This window comes from Xenopus laevis, chromosome 9_10L (assembly GCF_017654675.1).
Source record: "Xenopus laevis strain J_2021 chromosome 9_10L, Xenopus_laevis_v10.1, whole genome shotgun sequence".
Classification (NCBI taxonomy): domain Eukaryota; kingdom Metazoa; phylum Chordata; class Amphibia; order Anura; family Pipidae; genus Xenopus; species Xenopus laevis.
In genome coordinates this window covers 89,929,673-89,954,329 of record NC_054387.1, presented here as the reverse complement: position 1 = coordinate 89,954,329, position 24,657 = coordinate 89,929,673, and the positions used below count along the sequence as shown (strand labels likewise).

General features: G+C 40.2%; 1 protein-coding gene across 1 annotated transcript; it reads left to right on the top strand.

The window, feature by feature from the left end:
• Positions 1 to 1,256: 1,256 nt before the first annotated feature.
• fzd7.L (frizzled class receptor 7 L homeolog) lies at positions 1,257 to 5,283 on the top strand. The gene has a single exon (XM_041575948.1). It carries the CDS (start codon positions 1,531 to 1,533, stop codon positions 3,178 to 3,180), a length of 1,650 nt encoding a protein of 549 aa, XP_041431882.1. The 5' UTR covers positions 1,257 to 1,530; the 3' UTR covers positions 3,181 to 5,283.
• The last annotated feature ends 19,374 nt before the right edge of the window (positions 5,284 to 24,657 follow it).

Genomic DNA, 24,657 nt, shown 5'->3' with positions numbered 1-24,657 from the left:
GCTTAGTTACCATCAAGTACAAGATACTGTATTATTATTATTACAGAGAAAATGGAAATCACTCAAAAACATTTTTGCTTAAGGGTCAGGCCACACTGGGCATTTTGGGGAGATTTGGTCACCTGTCGACTAATCGCCTCGTTTTTGCGGCGACCAATTTCCCCAAACGCCTTCCCTCACTCTGCGCCAGTTAAAATGAAAAAAATGCCTGCACTAATCACACGCGGCGATTCGTTTTCCGAAATCGCCCAAAGTTGCCTCGTGAGGCAACTTCGGAAAACAAATGTTGTGAGTGAGGGAAGGCGTTTGGGGGGATTGGTCGCCGCAAAGACGAGGCGATTAGTCGCCAGGAGACCAAATCTCCGCAAAACGCCCAGTGTGGACTTACCCTTAAAGGGTCTCTGTGGGTGATGGCTGTCTGGTAGTTTAGTGCTGTCTGGATATTGGCTTTCCAGGTAAAAGATCCTGTAGCTGTACTAGTAATATAGTTTTTCCCATGGGGAGTGTGCAGCCCAGCAAACAATAGCAGTATTTTACTTAGGTAGAGCCTGACATAAAAAGAAGACAATCCCACACTTTCACATTTACAAGCTCATTAGCTCCATTTACTGTCATGATCATTTGAATTGCTGTACAGGCAGGGGATGAGTTCATTCCACCTCTGACTTCTGACCAGAACATTCAATCATTGCCAGTCACACAGCACTGGGGAAATAATTCATGGAAATATGCTCTAGACATGATATCTTTTCTCAGTGAATACAAAAGATAGATGGAGTCTCTTTATATAAGGCAGGTACAGATGATTAGTAACACAGACATATAATAGAGGGGGTGAAATGTCACTGCCCTAGTCTCCTCGTTTACAAGTTAATAAAAGTGTAAATAAAAATAGTAACTCGCACTGTGCATTTTGACTTTTCCCTCTCATACACTTTCAATCCCAGAGTTTCACTACAAACAAATCCTCGCCCTTCCCCCATATATCGCCCCTCGCTTTGTTCAGATTCCAACATTCCCCCCTCCCCATTCCTGGTCTTTTCCCTCAACCCAGGCAAAAGCCCAGCCAATCACGAGACAAGCCCTAAGGCAAAACAAAGGTTCTCATTGGCCTGTGGTCAGACGCCCAAGCCACGCCCTTCTCTATCCTCAGCCAAGCTTTGTGAATGGGGGTCCAGACAAGGAACTGGGATAATGGGCGGGTCCGCGGAGTTTAACACACGGCCCGCCCTTTCTGTTGATACCCTCTTAAAAGGAGAGCGGCGTGGATTTGGATCAGTTTATGACATGCTGGTGGAGGTGGCTATCTAGTTTGCAGTTACGGAGATATATGTGAAAGTTGCTCGCGTCCTGCGTTTATATGAGCGGGAATACGGCCGCGCGTATGAAGTCGGCGCGCTGAACTACTTTGTGTCTGAATCTGCCAGTTTGTACGAAGTTCGTCAAGGCGAGAATCCGCAGCTTTCTCCTCACTTTCCAGCTCCCCCTGCTGTCCAGAGATCACTTGTTGGAGCCGGCCGGGGAGTCAGCATGTCCTCTACAGTCTCGCTGCTGTTCTGCTGCCTATTCCTGCAGCTCTGCCCGTCTGCCCAGCAGTACCACGGGGAGAAGGGCATCTCGGTGCCTGACCATGGCTTCTGCCAGCCCATCTCCATCCCTCTGTGCACAGACATCGCCTACAACCAGACCATCATGCCCAATCTGCTCGGACACACCAACCAGGAGGACGCGGGGCTGGAGGTGCATCAGTTCTATCCGCTGGTGAAGGTTCAGTGTTCCCCGGAGCTGCGCTTCTTCCTGTGCTCCATGTACGCGCCGGTTTGCACCGTGTTGGAACAGGCCATCCCCCCGTGCCGGTCGCTGTGCGAGAGAGCCAGGCAGGGCTGCGAGGCGCTCATGAACAAGTTCGGCTTCCAGTGGCCCGAGCGGCTGCGCTGTGAGAATTTCCCGGTACACGGGGCGGGGGAGATCTGCGTGGGACAGAACACTTCGGATAACAGCCCGTCCGGCCCCACCGCTCGGCCCAGCCCTTACCTGCCGGACAGTATCACCTTCCAGCCGCACCCCCACCGGGACTTTACGTGCCCGCGTCAGCTCAAAGTGCCCCCCTACCTGGCCTACCGCTTCCTGGGAGAGAAGGACTGTGGCGCTCCCTGTGAGCCGGGCAAAGCCAACGGGCTGATGTACTTTAAGGAGGAGGAGGTGCGCTTCGCCCGGCTCTGGGTGGGTATCTGGGCGATCCTGTGCTGCATCTCCACGCTCTTCACTGTACTCACTTACCTGGTGGACATGCGGCGCTTCAGTTACCCCGAGCGGCCCATCATCTTCCTGTCCGGCTGTTACTTCATGGTGGCCGTGGCTTACACTGCGGGCTTCCTGCTGGAGGAGCGGGCGGTGTGCGTGGAGCGCTTCTCGGAGGACAGTTACCGGACAGTGGCGCAGGGCACCAAGAAGGAGGGCTGTACCATTCTCTTCATGATCCTCTACTTCTTCGGCATGGCCAGTTCCATCTGGTGGGTGATCCTGTCCCTCACCTGGTTCCTGTCGGCGGGAATGAAGTGGGGACACGAGGCTATCGAGGCAAACTCTCAGTACTTCCACTTGGCGGCCTGGGCAGTGCCCGCGGTAAAGACCATCACTATTCTGGCCATGGGGCAAGTGGACGGGGACGTGCTGAGCGGGGTGTGTTACGTGGGCATCAACAGCGTGGACTCTCTGCGGGGCTTCGTGCTGGCCCCCCTGTTCGTGTACCTGTTCATCGGCACGTCCTTCCTGCTGGCCGGCTTCGTGTCGCTGTTCCGCATCAGGACCATCATGAAACACGACGGCACCAAGACGGAGAAGCTGGAGAAGCTGATGGTGCGCATCGGGGTGTTCAGTGTGATGTACACGGTGCCGGCCACCATCGTGCTGGCGTGTTACTTCTACGAGCAGGCCTTCAGGGACACCTGGGAAAAGACCTGGCTGGTTCAGACGTGTAAAGGCTACGCCGTGCCCTGTCCCAACTACAACTTTGCCCCCATGAGCCCGGACTTCACGGTGTTTATGATCAAGTACTTAATGACCATGATCGTGGGCATCACCTCCAGCTTTTGGATCTGGTCGGGCAAAACCCTACAGTCCTGGCGCAGGTTCTACCACAGACTGAGCAATGGCAGCAAAGGGGAGACTGCGGTGTGAACGTGGGGCAACACCTACTGGACTTAAAGGGACTTTTCATTTTACTGCTACTCACGTTTGGCTGGGGACATTCATGGAAAGCCCTCTCAATGCACATTATTTCTAGCCATCAAACTATTCTTCCAAATGAAGTGCTTGGGCTGACCCAGTCTGGACTATAGGGTTACGAGCTGCAAGTGGGTTGGATTTGATGGGGAGGGTGTTCTGCAGACTTGGCATCATTTAAAGCAAATGTTTTTTTTTTCCTTTGTATCCTGTAGCACTACAGCTGCTAAACTACAACTCCCAGGATGTTGCTCAACAAGTGCAGGGTTCACGTTGCTCAGCTGATCGTTGTTGGTTAGTTAGTTAAGTGGGGCCGGTTTTACACAGATACAGTAGCAGGGAAGAGAGGACTAAAGAAGAAATGTGGCTTAATATGTAACTTTGGCATCTGTTATTCATTGCCCCGCTTGCATTATGTCTCACAGCAGGAGATAAAGGAACACTAATCCCAAAAGCCGATAACATTGCGAGCAAGCTCACAAATGTGTGTATACATGTAAATGTCTTCATACAATGGCAGATAGCATGGTATCTCACAACGCAAGCACATGAACTCTTTGTCTCCCTGCAATGTATTATTCTGTTATCCCTTTATTTGCTTTTTAGACTTTTCATACAGGAAGTCTGATAAGGGCAACAAATACTTCCCTCCATGATCACATCTGCCTTCTAATGCATTTTCTTCCAGCTCAGGTTTCTGTGAGTGTATATGCACATTTGTGTTTGCTACAGCTCTCTCACTGACTTGTATTTAGCGCTCTCAGCCCTTTGTTTGGCTTGCAGTGACTATCACATTGCCTGAGAAATGGATTGATATTAGCAGTGATAGGGGTGCCACATGGAATAGATATCAGCCAGTAACATTCCTGCATCTGTCATTTGCTCAGCTGCTAGGCTTAGGGATGTTTCGTGTTTACCTAACAGATCAAGGCTTGTGGATGGTAAATACTTTGTGTCCCTTAAGCACCCAGCAGGCAGTTAATTAAAGTTCCTCTGAATAGGGCTTCACCTAACCAACAGCTGGGCAAATAATGCCTTTTGCTTGAGACTGGCCCCCACTGTTATGTCAACAAGGCATCATTCATACAATATATTTTAATTCCGTATCTCCCAAGTGTTAATGCAGACAAACTTTCCCCTATACATTTTATTTTTGGAGTATTTGCACTGCAGTGGGTATGACCTTGCTGGGAAACTGTGTTATGCCCAAGCCCCCCCCCCTTCCTTCCCCTTTTTCTCCATTCCAAATTTTTTTTTTAACATTAGCATTATTGATCAGCTATTCTTTGTGGAATTAAGGTGTTGACACTTGTTAACTGGGTCCAGCAGTGAAGAGGTTTTAGCCTTCCTTTATAAGAAATATTTCTCAGATACTGTATTTAATCAATTTGTGCCTGTATAGCCAGCGGCTTGTTGGTCCGTGCCTGCAAATGTATCCTATAATGCAGTGTTGGAAAATTCTTTTGGTATGAAAGATAGCAGATTTCATTCAGTTTTCAATTTCATGTTTATTCTCACATTAAATGCATAATACCGAGTTGATCTGCTAAATAAAACCTCATGCCTTCCCCCAATTGTGTTGTATAATATTAGGAGGTTGATATGCATAGCCATTTCTTTGGCAGATCAACTCCATCTGAACAATTGCTATAGTGAAGGGAATTTTGGCATACAAGTTGCTTTTTTTTTTTTTTTTTTAAATGAGCCCTAATATGTTGTCTGCACAACCCATCAAGTGCGTTTTTTCTGAAGGCTTTCTTTTTGTGATGGGGAAAGTGACCACAAAAAACTTCCAGGGATCTTGGCAATTGCTGCATAAAATGTATTTTTTAAAGTCAGATACTATGTATGAAATTAAAGATTATTTTAATAAAATTTTTGTGCATGTCATCATACAGCAAATGAAGACTACATTGTTTATATATTTTTTGTATATAACTGTACTATTTTGTACGAAGATATATATATGTATTTATGTTTCTACTTTTTGACAAATGAAAAGACAGCCTCACTTTATCTTGTGTACAGATCACTCAATAAAGCCTTCTTTTTAGGTAACCTGTTTGTATTCTCCATTCTTTTTCTGGCTGTTCAGTGCAGGAGAATCACCTAAAGGAGAACTAAACCCCAAAAATGAATATAGCTAAAAATGCCACATTTTATTTGCTGAACTTGTTGCACCAGACTAAAGTTTCAGCTTCTCAATAGCAGCAATGATCCAGGACTTCAAACTTGTCACATTGGGGGGGGTCACCATCTTGGAAAGTGTCTGCAACACTCAAATGCCATTGGGCTTTGATCAGCTGTTGAGAAGTTGAGGGGTCGTTGCAAGTTATCAAGCAGAAAATTAGGTCGGCCTGTAATATATGCTGATGTTACAGGGCCGATTATTAAATTCTGATGCTAGCTGCACTGGTTTATGTGCTGCAATTTAGTAATTATCTGTATTAATTACTAATCAGACTTCTATTGTGACATTTCTTTCATATGTGTACTGAATATTTTGACTTGGACCCTAAGCTCCTAGTTCTAAAGCCCATTTACACCATCTTCTGTATTTTACTACATCTCTGCCTTTGTGCTTGGCAGCACTTATTCACTTCCAATTCACTTTTATTTGTGCCTATAAGTAATCTGCTCACTTAGACCATACTTCATGTTGGTTAGCTTAGCCTTCATGCTTTGTAATTGTCCCAGATGAAATTGGTTAAGCTGAAGCAGTGTTATTATGCTACCACTGGCTGATAATTGTATAAGCACAGTCATCTGTTTCAAGACCGGAAAATGAATAGGAGAGGGCCTGACTAGAAAGAAGAGTAAAAAAAAAAAGTAACAATACATTTTTAGCCTTACAGAGCATTTGGGTTTTTGTTTTTAGATGGGATCTTTGACCCCCATTTGAAAGCTAGAAAGGGTCATGAAAGAAGGCAAATAATTGGGAAAACTATAAAAAAAAAAAGAGGTCCAATTGAAAAGTTGCTATTCTATATTATACTAGAAGTTAAGGTGAGCCACCCCTTTAAACAGCATTAATATAAATCTAGTAATAAATGTGCAAGTTTAGTGAAACCTTAGTCTCAATGCAGCATTGCTGTAAGCATTCTCACTTTATCTTTTGAGTAAAAACTATAAATATGGGTACCACGTGTGAACCCTATACCTCTGAAACAGACTGAATGCTATACTAATAAATATCATGAGGTTAAGGGTAAGGCCGTTTTGGGGAGATTTGGTCACCTGGCCCAAACGCCTTCCCTCACTCTGCGCCGGCTAAAATGAAAAAAAACGGCGACCAATCTCCCTAAGCGCCTTTCCTCACTCTGACCGTCTACAATGAAAAAATTCAGGCGCTAATCACACATGTCGATTCGTTTTCCGAAGTCACCCGAAGTTGCCTCATGAGGAAACTTCCGGCAACTTCAGAAAACGAATCGCCGCGTGTGATTAGCGCCTGAATTATTTCATTGTAGACGGTCAGAGTGAGGGAAGGCGTTTAGGGAGATTGGTTGCCGCAAAGACGAAGCAATTAGTCGCCAGACGACCAAATCTCCCCAAAACGCCCAGTGTGGCCTTACCCTAAAGGACACAGATAGTTAATTCTTACGTTGCAAAATGATAAGCAGTAGTGAAACATTGACTCCAAAATGCTGCTAACTGTCTTCCTTTGTGAGTATGAGAACTGAAGAATGGTTTCTATAGCTGTGCCTCACTGTTTATCTATGCATTCCTTATCTGTGAGATAATAGGTTTCAGTGGGGGAAGGCTTTTTCAAACGATGGGTTTTAGGTTCTTGAGGCCACAAATATTCCAGAAAGGTTTTTTTTTTTTTTTACTACAATGCACAAGGATTTCTGTAACTGTACTGACCACATGCATGGCAATCTGGGGAGATTCTGCCCCTTCCCGCCCACGATTACCTTATTTGTAATCCTACAGGGGCAGGGAGGAACCACATCACTAGTGCAATTGGTATAGGTCTTTTGTAAAGCACAGGCACTTGTCCAACTGCAAACACTCCCTGGGAATGCTGTTTAAATGTTGGCTACTAGTTATTTCAATCTATTATTTGAATATAAATTCTCAGGGAAAAAAATATATATATGTTTTCCAGAACTGCAGGTTCAGCGACACAACAGTGTTCATTTTCTAGACGGGAGGTTTTTCCAATTAGTATTTTACAACACAAAAAATTAGCCTTGAACTTATCATGCAACTTTAGATACATTTGTTGGATGAGTTTGGTGGATCTTTAAATGATTTGGCCACCTATGTTGTTGCCCAAATCAGTTCAAGCTGGTTGTTTGGCCCCTGGGCTAATGATGAGATCATAATGGCCACTTAATATGCCAGTGCGGTCTCCATCTGATGTGATTTTCAAACTGACCAGAGGCAGTAACATTATTAACAATTAACTTAACATGAAAAAAAAGACAACCCTTTCAAATGAAAACCAGTGTATATTTATACAATTGTATATCCATTATATATAAATCCATTTATTGCTTATATTGTTGATTAATTTCAGGGCAGTGACACATGGTGCATTTTATCACCCAAGCTTAACATCTGCCAGTGCAGGTGACAAAACATAAGAATATACATTTTCACTGGAATCCCCAGTGGCAATACAGTTGAATCATGTTAGCACCAGAAAATGCAGTTATTGGCGCTTCCAATGTGTTTTCTGACATTTTTTCGCCCACATTGGAGGAGACTAAGCACGGGTGTCAAATGCGTAGAAATCATTCTTATCATTATATATACTGATAAATTTACCATGAATCCTTTTTATCACATCTCATTAAATGTTCAGATCACATGGACACAAAGCCCTGCAATAGGATATAATGGGACAGATTCAATTCAATGAGAAAATTTTTATCACGTGCAAAGTCATGAACGTGATTCAATTTGAGATGCAATTCAATTCAGAAAAGCTCACTGTTTATCACGTGAAAACTCTTATCAAGTCTATGGGAAAAAAACAGGAATTGAATTTGGAGAAAAGTTTTATCTCCCCGAATTGAATCTTGGAGTTTTCATGTGATAAAGCATGAGTTAACTTTTTCTCACTGAATTGGAATCTGGCCCAATATGGGTCTAAGCTATCTGTCTTTCTTATTAGCCATTTTAGGCTATACAGTAAGTGGCTCTCTGTCTTGTCATTCAGTAGACTATTTTGCATGGCACGCATGGCAGATTTGTGTATTTTATTTTGCCTGCAACTCCTTCAGTTACAGTAGACAGAGACATAGTATCTTATCTGTAAGCAGTTCCAAGCCCTATATCCTGCATTATTCTAGTTGTAATTTATAATGAATTTACTTCAAAACACTAGCACAAACTTTCTAAAAGGCTGTTTAAAGCTGTAATAATAAAAATGTTATAAAGTAATTGTGCATGGTTACTAACAGCTCTTTTTGATCTTGCACATCTGGCCCGTGGGTTTCCAGTAAGACGGCCCTGTACAAGACTGAAATCAAAAGCAGGTTAATTCTTAGTGGTGCAGTAATTAATGTGCAAAACATCAGACAAAATTGATTTATTTCTGTACATGCTCTGTACGGCCCACTCTCTTCAATTGCTATTGCTCTTTAATAATGTTATTTAGTACTTTCTAGGGTTACTAATTAAATTAAGACTTATATATTTCTTTTTTTTTTTTTGGAAGCCATTGCCGGTGCCTGTAATCTTCTAAAATCTCAGTAAGCGATTGTCAGACGTTTTCCCATTTGTGGTCCAGTATTATGTCAAGACCCTGTTAGCTCACAGTATGGTGAAAATTACAGCCCTACTTGGCCAACTGCACATTTCTTTGGTGCAGGATTTACCAGTCTTGATGAAAAATTATTATTCTGATTTATCATCAAAAGGTAAAATGTTGGACTGTCACTTTAGTTTTTTTTACTGTTTGTTCTATTTGTGTTCCTTTTCTACTGTAAATGTTACACTTGTCTACTCTAATCCTAAGAGTCCAATGGAAGAAGCAAACATCTGTTATATCAAATTTACATCTCTTCCTAAAGAACATGGAGATCCTGTACTAAAACACCTAAATGGAAGTTGTATATAACCCCTAGAAGGAAAGCCTAAAAGCATCCCAAGCTACATCTTATAGTTTTCAATTCCCACAAAGTAGAGCTGCCTACTGGTGACTATGGGTTCAAGTTGGGATCTTAACATTCTTAACATGGAATTTCAAATTATTATTTTCACAAAATTCTTTGAACAAGACATACAGAAAAAAGTATTAATACCAACATCAAAGACCACAGACTTTCTTTTCTCCTTTTCTAATTTAATGGCAGAATACAGAACCATTGTCTGTCTGATCAGTAACTTATGGAATTTCAAATGTAGACCTAGATTCTATTATCTATGTTGTTTAATAGTTCATTTGTTCAACAGAAATGGATACGAATAATGCCCATTCCCTTGCCTATATATCAAAGCTACAAAAGATAGAAGTTTATATTGCCAAAGGCACTGTTCTACAATGCACAACACTTTAGACTCATGACTTCTCATTGGATATTATTTTAGATTACAGGTTCTTTAGCACATGTCAAATAATTTGGAGGGAACAGTAGGACGTGAATTCAGGCTATTGGGGCGAGCGCCTCATTAACAAGCAGATGCTGCCCTCCCCCTACAGGATTTTCTAACTTGCCTGATCAATATCTGGCTAATTTTTAGCCAGATATAGGTCAGACACGTCTATCAGGGTCCCATTCATGGACAGATAAGCTGCTAACTCTGTCTGAAGGGGTATGAGTTTGGACAAGATATTGGTCATGGATTTTGATAAATAAAAAAGACTCAGTTATCAACCACTGTGTTGGGATTAAAGGCAGTGTTTAAATATACGTAATTCACCTCACCAAGAACCTTTTCTTTGTTAAATAGAAACAGGTTAGGACATGTTCCCAGTTAAAGAGACAGTTAAAGAGTTTACAGAAAAAAAATTTATGTAATTCTTCTGTATATGTAATTGGAAAACAAAGCACACAGTTGATTATATTAGCATCAATGTGACATCTTGGGAACTCAAGGAGGAATACCAATTAAATTCACACAAACTCCTATTCCAACTCCCACTATACAGCAATTAAAGGCTAACCATTCAAAACCATAATGGTGACCAACAGAACAGGCATTTAGAAATGGCCCATCTATGATTGTAAGGGTTATTGTAAGGGCAAACTACCTCTTTAATGCAAAAGACCAGCACATCCAAAAAAACATGAAAAAGCATCTTGAATGTTATTCAGCCAAGCTAACGTCAAACATTTGAAGGCATGTCCATTTTTGAGGCTTACAACTTAAAGTTATACACCTGACAAACTGGTACCCTGTAAAATGTTGTTTGTCAGTTTGGCTGTATAAACCACAAAGTTATTTTTCTCCAGCACATTTGCATCCTGCGTGCTGCTCTGCTCCATTAAAACTTCAGAGAGGGATGTAGTAAAAGTTATATTTAATGGATTCTTCCTAGAACAGTAGCTTAACTTCCTGTCTAGATATTTGCACATTCTCTACTGATGCCCTTTTGTATCAATAGCCTTTTCAGGACCTCTCCTCATGGGAATCAGACAGGTATTGATTCTAGCTCTAAATAATTTATCCAATGTAACATATATGAATTTTGCATATACATTACATTATACATTGGTCACTGTTATTCTTCTATACCATTATCACCAAAAAGTCGAAATATACATGCGTTTGTACAGCGATTATGCAGGGTAAACTAGAAAATAGGCATTGTATTGGTTTTAGGTAAATGATAAACACCAAAGGGCTTATTTATGCCTACACAAGGCACAACTCTGACTCATGGAAAAACATTGTGCTGGCAGGCACTGTGATCTGTACCTTATTCTGAATGTGCAATGAAAGGTGCAACTACCACAAGGGCAAATAGAGCTGCTATCCCAGGTAAAAGTGCAGAGTGTATTTTGAGCCCATATAGCCCTTAAATGCATAAACAAAAATAAGATCTCAATCAGTTGGCAATATATGTGATTAGAATTTATTCTAATAATAAAGGTAACTAAGGGAAATTTAATTTTATAGTGTTCTATCCCAAAGGCACTCAGTTTGCTATGGTGATGGTTGACAGAGTATAGTCTTTAGTTATGAATTTATGAATTTATTTATCAATTTATTTTTCCCTCTTTATTATACCAACCTTGTCATGTATCAACCTTATCAATGCCTAGAAGACTGTGGGAAGGCAACAAAATCCTGGTGCCTAGAGTGGCAAAGTTTTAGGGGCTGCATGCCACCCACTTCCTACATTGATAGGGTGCTCTACCAGCTACTATTCCTGCTTTCAAACCTCCTGTCCCCTGTTTCTTCTGTAGAGGAGAAGAGGATGCATGGTTTTCTGTGTCTCTGGATTTTGATACTGTATAATAGAAGATAACGTACAGCAGCACAGTTTCCCAATAAAATTATTCCTTTATTAGCTTTGCATAAAAGAAAGACAAGGCCAAAGCCTTCCATGTTTCTGCACATCCACAATTAATCAAAGGCATGCCTATGATTATGATGTATATGATTAAGGGTGGAAGTGCAAACCAGCCAGGTGCACCAGGATGGTCATCAATCTATTTACTGACTAGCAGTGTGTCAAAAGAGGGTCAGCAAGCCACCCGAGTTCTACGAACAAGACCCTGAATAAAAGATTAGCTCAGTGTGCTAGTAAGTAAAGGCTTTATACCCTTTAAAGGGATAACTAACATGGCAAAACAAGTTTTTTTCAAAATGCATTAGTTAATAGTGCTGCTCCAGCAGAATTCTGCACTGAAATCCATTTTTAAAAAGAGCAAACAAATGTTTACATGGGTTCAGACATATTGTCTGTTTCCCAGGTGCCCCCAGTCATGTGACTTGTGCTCTGATAAACTTTAGTGATGGGCGAATTTGCCGAAAAATTCGCGAATTTCACGAAACGGCGAAAAATTCGCGAAACGGCGAAAAATTCGCGAAACGGCGCCGGTGTCTCATTTTTGAAGCCGGCGTCCATTTTTTCGAAAAAAAATTTTCACGCCGGCGATTCTTTTCCGCAAATTTTCGCGGGCGTTTCACGAATTTATTCGCTGGTGGCGAATCGCGCGAATTCGCGCCTGGTGAATAAATTCGCCCATAACTAATAAACTTCAGTCACTCTTTACTGCTGCACTGCAAGTTGGAATGATATCACCCCTCCCTTTCCCCCCAGCAGCCCGTCAGCAGAACTATGGTAATGTAACCAGATAACAGGTCCCTGGTAGATACAAGAACAGCACTATAGTAAAAATCCATGTCCCACTGCAACACCTTCAGTTACATTGAGTAGGAGAAACAATAGCCAGTCAGCAGCACTGTCTCTTTCTGAAAGCACATGCCCAGGCAAAATGACCTGAGATGGCTGCCTACACACCAATATTACAGCTAAAAAAATATATACTTGTTGGTTCCAGAATTAACTTTTACCTGGTTCACATGAGTGAATTATTTGCAGTGTAAACAGTGTAATTTAGAAATAAAAATTACACCATAAAAATCATGACAGATTCAATTTAAGAAATTTAAAACAGGAGGCAGAGTAACTAAAAACATTGTGGCATTTTTCACTTTATCTCACCAGGGAAAAATTCAAAAGTCAAGAATTAGTTGTATTGTGTCTTTTTGACTGGTCAGATAATGGGGTTTTTGTTTTGTATTTGCAACAATTTTGCAAGTTTGCAAAGTTAGTAAATAAGCAGCAAAATTGCAACCTTTGACAAATATGTTTTATGTGCTCTCTGTATTGTACATTGTGTTCAGAAGTTGAATCCATACATTTGTATAAAGCTAGAATTTAATACTGTAAACATGCAAAATCATTGTCAGCCTTTCTGAACCAAAGAAGTTAAATGACATGAAACTTTTCAGAGAGAGTTTCATAGCTCCCCTGTAATGGACAGTGGTGTGTGCATTAGCTTTTTAAATAACTCAGACTAACAGACTATTTGCTCTTTCACAAAGACGGAATTCCACAGCCACAGCAAACTAAACAAATGCCTATATTTTAAATGTGATTGACAGCATGAGAGTGTATCCAGAACCCTCTAACAGGGAAAGACTGGCTACCCCTTGTATTTACTTCCCTGCTTCCTCCACCCACCCTCCCATAGCACCCTCTATGATTTATAGTCACAGGTGCTAACTGGCAACCTGAGAAATCAGTCACTTCTTCCTGCAGTTCTTTCCTCTGTTTGGCCAATATATCAATCTGTGTTCAGAGGATAACAAATACAAAAATACCCTGTTCTTCTAGGATACAGTATATAGTCTATTTTAATCTACACATGCCTATATATACCTTCCCTGGAGAAGTTTTGTTCAGGTTTGCACAGAAGATACCAGAATGGCAAAAATGTTCATCATATATTGATCAAAAAATGCCTGTGCGACATCAGCCTCAGAAGTTTTCATATTGCTATTTGAATTTTTCTTTAGAAACCAACTTTTTTTATAGTTTGGCTCTATTTAAGTGTAACATTTCACCCATACCTGTACCATACATAATAAAATATATTTTCAGGGACCCAGTACGTACGGTGGACAGCCGGTAGCTGGTTGTTATAGTGACTGCTCCAGACAAACTTAGAGTTGGCAGTATTGCAGACACCATTATGTGTTTCCACCCGTAACCTGTCCCTCTTTCCTTCAACAGAAATGGCTCACACCATTAATGCAGATATCAGTGGCAGTAAAGAAATGTTTTAATGCATTGCGAAATAACATGGACTTTAGAGGCAGAAGAAATTAGCTATTAACTTCCAAACCAGTAGGAGACTATTCTGTACAATGCAAGGAATACCCACCCAAACTGTGATCAGCTGCCACGTTACACTGCTTGAGGCCCTAGACAACATTTGTAGATATTGACACCCTTTGCAAAATTAACAAAGGCCTGGGCTGCAAAAGATGCAAAATATACTCTTAGGGGCCAATTCATTAACTTCGAGTGAAGGATTCAAAGTAAAAAAACGTTGAATTTCGAAGTGTTTTATTGGCTACTTGGACCATCGAATGGGCTACTTCGACTTCGAATCGAATGATTCGAACTTAAAATCGTTCAGCTATTCGACCATTCGTTATTCGAAGTACTGTCCCTTTAAAAAGAAACTTCGACCCCCTAGTTCGCCACCTAAAAGCTACCGAACCCAATGTTAGCCTATGGGGAAGGTCCCCATAGGCTTGGCTAAGTTTTTTTGGTCGAAGGATAATCCTTCGATCGTTGGATTGAAATCCTTCGAATCGTTTGATTTGAAGGATTTAATCGTTCGATCGCAGTATTTGCGCAAAATCCTTCGACTTCGATATTCGAAGTCGAAGGATTTTCATTCCCAGTCGAATATCGAGGGTTAATTAACCCTCGATATTCGACCCTTGATGAATTTGCCCCTAAGTCTTTTTTGCTGCACGCACACAAATCATGGAGAAATCGCCACTACAGACTGTGATCGAAACGTTACGCTGTTCACTACAATGCCGTTAACCATTCCAAGCACATGGGGGGAGGGGGCAGCTGGCACACCAGATCCAATTGCATGGGAAGTGGCAAGTAAGTGAGGCCTCTGTCACTTCCTACTGTGTGTTCCACAGGAATCTGAGCATGTGGGACCAACATCAGTAGCTGCCTGGTTGTAATCTACCTCTCATGCATATGTTTTATTTTTACACTGGGTGCCTTTACCCTCTGTCCAGTGAGTTAAAATATATCTAAATATACACGCTTATGGAAAAAGTAACAACTTTTATTGTGCATCTAAAGCACTTATTCTGCAATACCCTGCAGTTCCCATAGTACCAAACATTCTTCAAATTCTGCTCAAACTCTGAAAACTCGTACTACATTCTAAATAAAAGTAATATAGAAGGATATTCTAATCCAAGGCTTGACCTTTCCCCAACCTCTCTGCTAGTCCTAAATTCTCCTGATTATACCCAGGCGAAAAACCTCTCTGAACTACTATATAATCATGGGAACTAGAATCTGATATTGATCTGTGAGAATGTATTTCATTCACAAGAGACTGCACTCGTTTTTCCCATCCACACTAAATAATAAAGAAAAGATTGTTGGCTTTTTGTCCTTTTCACTTGCAGTGCATATATATAGCATCAGCATGGAGGACACAGAGCACTCATGGGACTTATGTGCAAAAATTTACTAGTGTAAGTCGATGTTTCGGTCCTACACAGAGGACCTTTATCAAGGTCATCTGATAAAGGTCCTCTGTGTAGGACCTAAATGTCGACTTGGACCAGTAAATTTGCACACATAATTGAAGTCCCATAAGTGCTCTGTGTCCTTCATGCTGATATTACTTTTTGTGACAGCACCTGGAATTTTTTGCCTTTTTTTTGGGTGAGTGTGCTGCCCTTCAGACATTTTTGGTTCAATACCCCTCTTGAACACTTGAAGGAACAGGGTTTCTTGTTTATCTTGGTGTGGAGGTCAGGTGCATGGTAAACTGCATGCAAATATGGCACCTGTGCCTAAAGCAAATGACAATAACAATGTTTTTCCTGCATTAACTATTTACCAGAAGTTACCCAACGAGAGTGTTTAAGGTGAGCTCAAACAAAGTATGCCTTGTACAGCCACCTCAAGTACACCTAAACATATATATATATATACAGTAGCTTTAGGAAATTTCATGTGCCCTACAAATGGTTAAGAAATAGTCTTTATATTTTAAAAAGCCCAATCAGTTCTGGAATAGGATTTCAGCCACATAGTGCTCTCTGCAAGCCTACAATTTAAAAGATTACAAAATCTTTGCATCCTCTACTTCAGTGCTGTTCTATTATTTTATCTTGTAACAAGCAGTTTTCATGCTTATATTCCAGACATAAATAAAGTCCAGTGTGTGAAATATATAGAACCCTTGTTATCTGTAATGTTCCAGCTGTTTACTTTATCTTATTCATTGAAACAAACCTGATTGAAATTCTATTCTGATAGACCTTATACAGTATTTCAGTCATTTCTTAAGATAAATCTTCAATGTGATTGTGTGATGGGCAATATGTTTCTTTCAAATGTCCTCTCTTCTCAAAAGACAATAAGGCTATGGCTTTATGTTAAATTCTTGTACTCTTGTACTCTTGTACTCTTGTACTATACTACTTTATTTCTTGCATTTTCTGCAATGCCATATCCAGATTCTGCTGTTAGAAGTCCCAAAGGAATCAGTGGCTGCTAATTGCTTCCCTAAAAATATGGGAGTGGCAGCTACCATATCTCTCTGACCTCTTCCAGGGATGTTATGGGACCCTGCTGGAAAGTGAAAGAGTGAGTGCTGAACAGAGGTCTCTAAGGGAAAAGTATGTGTTTATGTGATGCAGACATGGTCCCATTAGGAAGATCAATGTACAAAAAACGAAGCTCCTGTAAGTGCTTTGTGCTTAGACTAAGAAGTTTGTTTTGGTGTTACTTGTACTGATTTTTAAATAAAGGTACCATTCACTGGAGACATATTTTTGCTAGACCAGGCTCAATAAAATAATATCCCATACCCTATATACAGATGTTTATACAGTACAAGGTAAAAATAGATGGTCTTTCTCTGATAAATGAACGGCTTTCTAATATTACTAACTGTTTCTGCTTACCTTGTCCCTTTTTTACCATATAACCACGTACACCACTTTGTTCTAGGCAGTACTGAAAATATAATATAGCCCTTAGGGAAAGGAATGTCCACTGACATGACAACGTGTTATGAATCCTTTTAAAGAATTGTTCATCTTTTAGTTCCCTTTAAAGTATGATTTAGGGCAGGAGTGTCCATATTTTACTAATGTGAGGTCTACTTTTAGTGATGTTGTCCCATTATGATCTACATCCATAAAAGCATTATTAGCATTCTGTTCCATGGAAGATATTACTTAAATTTTGATTTATGAGGAAATGTAAATTGCCATATTTAACAAACAAATAATTCTTATGTAAACTTTACGTAATAAATACCTGAACGAAAAGCATGAATCAGGAGTGTGATATAGAGAAGCTGTTTGTTGACAGTGTCTTAAGATTTACTGATCACCAACTAAAGGTCTACTGGTAGCTCCTGATGTAGGGAGTGATATTCTGAGACAATCTTCAATTGGTTTTCATTTCTTATCATTTTGAGTTATTTAGCTTTTTATTCAGCAGCTCTGCAGTTTGCAATTTCAGCAATATGGTTGCCAAGGTTCAAATTACCCTAGTAACCATACATTGATTTGTATAAGAGATTGGAATATGAATAGGAGAGGGCCTGAATAGAAAGACAAGTAATAAAAAGTAGCAATAACAATAAATATGTAGCCTTACAGGACATTCATTTTTTAGATGAGGTCAGTGACCCCCATTTAAAAGCTGGAAAGAGTCAGAAGAATAAAGCAAATAACTCAAAAACTATAAATAATTAAGTTGCTTATAATTGGTCACTCTATAACATACTAAAAGTTAACTTAAAGGTGAACCACCCCTTTAAGGGAGTGTATAACTTGGTTTGTGGGTGACTCTTTGCTGTCCTATTGCATTTCAGTAGTAGTAAGCAGACACAGAGTGCATAAGGACCTTTGCCGTATCAGCATTTGGGGAATCATTCAAACCAAATGGTTTTCACACAGTTTGCATAAAGTAGTATAGGCATACTCTTTTAGGTGTCTTTTAGGTTAAACAGATTGTAAAGAAACAACAAAAAAAATCAATAATGAGACAGATAGAGATTAAGATCACAGTCATGTTTTCTACATTCATATGCCCAAACCCAAAGGTCAACTAAAAAGAAATCTGCCCCATATTGTGTTTAAAGGGATACTGTCATGGGAAAAATGTTTTTTTTCAAAACAAATCAGTTAATAGTGCTGCTCCAGCAGAATTCTGCACTGAAATCCATTTCTCAAAAGAGCAAACAGATTTTTTTATATTTCATTTTGAAATATGACAGGGGGCTAGACAAATTGTCAGTTTCCCAGCTGCCCCGAGTCATGTGACTTGTGCTCTGATAAACTTTAGTCACTCTTTACTGCTATAATGCAATTTGGAGTGATATCACCCCTCCCTTTCCCCCCAGCAGAATAACAAAAGAAAAATGGGAAGGTAACCAAATAGCTCCCTGATACAAGATAACAGCTGCCTGGTAGATCTAAGAACAACATTCAGTATTAAAATCCAGGTCCCACTGTGACACATTCAGTTACATTAAGTAGGAGAAACAACAGCCTGCCAGAAAGCAGTTCCATCCTAAATTGCTGGCTCTTTCTGAAAGTAAATGCCCAGGCAAAATGAACTGCGATGGCTGCCTACACCCCAATTTTACAACTAAAAAAATACACTTGCTGGTTCAGGAATGACATTTTATATTGTGAATTATTTGCAGTGTAAACAGTGTAATTTAGAAAAAGAAAATACATCATAAAAATCATGACAGAATCTCTTTAATGTTCTGGACCTCATTTACAAAGTTCAGAGCATGGTGCAAAATGCAAAAAAAACACAAACTGACATGTTTTTTGCACATCTGTACCCTGCGCTGCACTTTCCATCACAGGTTCCCCTATGAATACAATTGCTGACAGTATTTGGATGATCAGCTTAAATATCAAACATCTCAAATATCATCTAAATATCCAGTTTAGTAACAGTGGATCAGATGAGAAAAATCTTTTTAAAATAAATGAATATTAAAAATATTTTGTACAGGGCAAGCTTAATTTTCAGTCTTAAGTGTAAATTAATTTGCACTGTTACAAATAGTCCTTATCCAATAGATTACAGAGCTCATTTGCAAACCTAAACACCAGGGTTGGACTGGGCCTGAGGCAATGTTCTCTCTAATTCCTTCTTGTCTAAAATCCTTTGTCCACACATTTTAAACTTATGTGTGCACTCAGGTCAAAATAAATACAAAATGTCTTTATGCGCACCACAATTTGTTATTTGCGCTGGCTTCAAAATTTGTTTGCGCGCATACGAGCGCACATCTTAGTGAAAAATACCTGGTGGGCCCCAATTTTCATGGGCCCCGCCAGCTCAGACACGCTCTGCCTGAATCCCATTGCTGCTCCTCCCGACCTTTTTCTCCTGCCCTGGTCAAAAAAGAATTATGTACGTTTCCACTTGTGGTGGGGGAGATGCAGCATGGGTAAGGGGGCGAGGAACGTTCATGTTTGAGCGAATAAATGCAGGTCTCTGCTCTCTGTTTTGGAGCACAGAGACCTGGACTGTGCAATGTGCATCATTCAGAGGTACGGAGCAGCAGAAGGCACAGTCTGTATCAGAGTCCTGTCCTTACCTCCTGCACCCTTAGTGCTCGGCTGTTGCGCCAGGGGTTTCCTAAATGACCCCTAAAGTGTGTGCTTCATTCCTACATAACAAATAATGGGAAAAATAAAATCAGGCCCAGCTAGATTTTGTGTATGTGTGTGTGTGTGTGAGGGGGGAGTTATTTGAACCTTTTCAGTCACTTTCCTCTCAACCTGCAAAGTCTTTGAAGAAAACAAAAAGATCCAGAAGATAGATCTGGCCATTTAAATACAGTCTTCTATTGTCAAGGCGGGAGGAGAAGGGATGAATACAATTACCAAATCATTTGTACCAGCAAAAGAGGAGTTAAGCAAAGTATTTGGTCTCTGCAGTCCTCACATGGTTTGTATTCTTCTGCTACTGGAGAGGTCTGTTCCAGGCATCTGCTTCCTTGGAAACAGCTTACACTGGATCAATCAAAGGCTTTTCTTCTAAAGAAAGGCTCCTACTGTGCAGCCCTCCACCTCTGCTAATCATGCCATCTTAACCATGACAAGAGGGGGCATTTGATAGTAACCCTTTAGCTGCTGGAGCTGTACAGAGCACACATTGTATAGCCCACTGACTGTCTTATAAAGCATATCAGGGGTTAATTGATTTAGTTGACAGATTTCTTAATTTTTTTTTTTTTAAATAAAAAGACCAGGGGTCCAAGGGTCAAAATAAAGCTGGCCATAGAGGCACAGATTTTATCCTTATGTCGGACGAATGATTGTCCGTTCTGACCTGCAACTAACCATCTAGATTTATATAGTAGTAGTAGTAGACAGCAATTGCACAAATGTTATGGCCAACAAATAGTATTGACAGTGACCCAGTGATATCGTCAGATAGGCAATACATGCAGAGATATTATCGTTAGCCGATATAAATCTTTTAATGTGTCTAATTGACATCGGGACACTCCACACACTGTCCGAAAAAATTGCACGAGCCTTTGTTTAGTACAACGTTATCTTTGCGTTTATGGCCAGCTTAAGATTCATATAATCAATTTACAATGCAGGCTTTAGGTAAAATGAAGAAAGGGATGTCAAACAAACCCACTCTTAGATATTAGTTATACAGTTGTTGGTAACTATACCATATGAAAATATAACATATGAAATCACGATACCTAAAAAAATAACAGTGGAAAATCACACAATTTTAACTATTAAAGGACTAGTTTTACTATGTAAGTTGAGGTACTGATGCAGCAGTAAGTACAAGGTCCCTTTGCACAGTGCAGCCACCAGCACTCCCTGACCTTTGCTTCTGAATCTAGATACATTGGCGGTGCTCCTTATCTTGGTTATTGGTTGTTTTTGTATGTATTGTGCTGGCTCTTTATAAATATGTGATATTGATATATACTGTAATCACCCATAACATTCATCTTACATGGCTGATATCTTTCCTCTCTGACAAATCCCATTGGAGAATATAATTCCCTGGCAGTTTCTTTGCACTGAAGATGCGTAGGAAACCTGCATTACAAGTACCCTTGTTAAGTCTTATTTGCAGTCCATAAAATCTATTGTTTTCATAGTCCACAATGAGCCAATGTATTGTGCCTTTAAGCTCTTTTACTTGCTTTAAAAATGGAGCTATTTAGTCAATGTGTATGGATGTTCAATAATGTATATAGTATATGTATACATATAGTCATAGAAGTGCCTATCAATTACTGCACTTTACAAAGATCATCAATTTGAAATTTGCTGAATTACATTAAGAAATTATTTGCTAGCTACAAAAAAAATTATGTATGATTATTTAATGCACCTACACATCTAGAACAGGGGTCCCCAACCTTTTTAGCCGTTCAACTGTAAAAAGATTTGGGGTGCAACACAAGCATGAACAATTTCCTGAGGCTGCCTAATAAGGGCTGTAAGTGGCTATTTTGTGCCCCTTGTGTGGACAAAGTCTAAAGGAGGCAGTATATCTGGTTTTATGCAATGAAAGCTTGCCTCCAAGCTAGGAATTCAGGAATTGTGCAGCTGTTTTTTGTGTGTGTGCCGCATATACCTGTGCTAATGGGTTAGAATTATGTTTAACATATTAATCATGTTTGAATAGGTAAACAAAGGGGAATGGACAGAGAGATATGTCTTAATACAAGTAGAAGAAGTTATTCATTATTGCAGAAGGAACTGTAAAAACACAACGGGGTAGAAAATGAAAGGGTACCTTTTTTGCTTATGTAGAAAGCAATAGTATCCAAGACTTGCATGAGGTGCAAGTGTAGCATTGGAATGGGTCTACACCTTCATTCCTCCCCCAGCCCACCACTCATACACAACCAAGTTGCAAGTTTTGGATAGTAATTAGCATGTTTTTGTATCCACAATGCAGATTATTAACATGTATTGATTATTAACATATATTTTTATAGCACCAGTATATTTTGCAGCACTGTAAAATAAATGTGTTTATACAAAGAACATGCAGAATTGCATACATAGAACATACAGAATTGCATACATATCGACCAGTAACTAATACAAAGGTGAGGAAGGTCCTGTGCAAAAGAGCATAGAATCTAAAAGGGGAAGGGATTTAGACACAAGGTGTGGGAGTGGACAAGATCAGAAAAAAGCAGGTGAGAGATGTAGCATATGGTATTGCATTTGGTAGCTAAACAGAATGAGGGTAGGCTTTGCTAAAGAAGTGTGTTTTAAGAGATCTTTTGAAAGCGGAAAGGTTGGGAGAAATTTGGACGGACCGTGTGAGAGACTTCCAGAGAAGGGGTGCAGCCCTCCCAAAGTCTTGAATGCAAGCATGTGAGGAGATAATGAGAGAAGAGTTGAGGAGCAGGTCAGTAGCAAGCATTTGGGTGAGTATCTATAGTTGAGTTCAGAGATGTAGGGTGGGGCAGAGTTATGAAGTGCTTTGAATTTCAGGGTCGTTAGTTTCAATTTGACGCTGAAAGATAGTGAAAACCAGTGTATTAAATGGCAGAGTGGCATGGCATACAAGGAGCAGTTGCTGAGGTGTATGAGCCTGGCAGCAGTACTCATTGTGGACTGCAGAGGTGACAGTCTTTGGGGGGGAAGGCCAATTAATAGAGAGTTGCAGTACAGGTACCAGTAACATTACAGGTGCCACAACAATACAAAGTAACATTTTTTGTAAATCACACTCAAGTTGTGGCACACACTGTTTCCCCTATATTTTGTAACCTTAGCTTACATGCATGCTAGAGTAGGTTGGACAGGAGCATCATCATCATCATCATCATCATTTATATATTCAAGATACGCAGTGCTTTACTGCAGTTATAGCAAACAGGGAATAAATGGTGGATAACAGACAAGGATTACAGAGTACAATAGGGTTTACAAACTAAAAGTTTAGGGTACAATTGAGACATTAGGATTGTGTAAACACTTTGTCATTTTTGATACAGCAATGATTAATTAAGGTACATCGAATAGGCCTCTTTAAACAGATGGGTCTTTAAGGAGCGCTTGAAAGTTTGGAAGGAAGGAGAAAGTCTAACAGCTTGTGGCAGAGAGTTCCAGAGAAAAGCAGAAGCCCGAGAGAATGGGCAGAAGTGACCAGAGGAGAAGTGAGGCGAAGATCAGAAGCAGAGCGTAGGTTTCGTGAAGGAGTGTATTTGGAGATAAGAGATGAAATATAGGGAGGGGTTTCATTATTAAGGGCCTTGAAAGTGAGTGTAAGTAATTTGAATTTGATTCTAGAAGAGATTGGGAGCCAGTGAAGGGACATACATATGGGAGCAGCTGATGTTGAGTGGCGAGCTAGATGAATGAGTCTAGCGGCCGCGTTTAGAACAGATTGGAGTTGTGAAAGGTGACTTGTTGGAATACCTGTGAGGAGTAAGTTGCAGTAATCAAGGCGGGAGATGATGAGAGACTGAATCAGTGTTTAGTTGATTCTGAACTGAGATAGGGTCGTATTCGAGCAATGTTGCGCAGTTGAATACGGCAAGATTTTGCAAGTGTTTGAATGTGTGGTGAAAAAGACAGATGAGAGTCTAAGATGACTCCTAGGCAGCGTGCCTGTGTGGTGGAATGAAAGGTGGTGTTGTTTACGGTGAGTGATATCTGAGGGACAGGGGAAGATCTAGGAGGAAATATAATGAGTTCTGTTTTAGAAAGGTTCAGTTTCAGGTGGCACTGTGACATCCAGGAGGAGACAGCAGAGAGACAGTCTGTGACTTGGGAAAGGACAGAATTAGAAAGATCAGGAGTAGACAAGTAGAGTTGGGTGTCATCAGCATAAAGGTGATACTGAAGTCCAAATGACTGAATGAGTTTTCCTAGTGAAGCATAGACACAACCCACAAGTAGCTACACATTGCTAGGAGCATGCATGGGTCACAAGTATGTTGTATGAATCAGATCAATGCAAGTTCAGTTTTACATTTAAACGAGTACTTTGCACTTGCACTTGTAAATGAGCCCAGCAGTGCTAATCTTTTGGTCCTTTCAAGGATATCAATAGCAATCAAAAGACACATGCCTCCCAAAAGCCACCTCCCATTCATTTCAAAGGGAAATGTGCTTTAGTTCAGAATGGATTTCATCTATTGATACCTATGCAATTACTTTGGAAGTCTCACTTCAATGTTCAGTGATCTGGCACAATAAATTAATAGAACTTCATAATAACTATTACATTAAAATACCCCCAATTGACATAAGCTCATTCAGTTCAGCTTATGTAAAAATAAAAAAAATAAAAAAAAGTTAATTAACACAATCTGAATTTTCAAAAATAAATATACAGTCAATGCACAATTTTATATCACCCCACAATTTTATGCATTTTTTTTGTAGTCCCCTCTTGTTTGTACCGTATGTTTGGTCCTTTTCCTTAAAAATATCTGTTGATCCCTGTGAATGTTACTTTCCGTGCAACATTTTAGGTTTTCCCATTTACATTTTTTTTACAGTTTACATCAATTGTACAGTCAAACCCTGTTTTTATACCCCTACATTTTATGTTTTCCCACATTTTAGGTTTTATTGGAAAATGTAAAATTGGGCTTTGACTGTAATTGTATTTTTTAAAACACAGACATTGTGACGTGATGGATGCTTGACACCCTTTGTTTTCTAGAAATCCGTGCACCAGAGGGA

Bases quoted from the DNA above. Each gene is read 5' to 3' on its own strand.
- fzd7.L (XM_041575948.1), top strand. From the start codon at position 1,531: ATGTCCTCTACAGTCTCGCTGCTGTTCTGCTGCCTATTCCTGCAGCTC.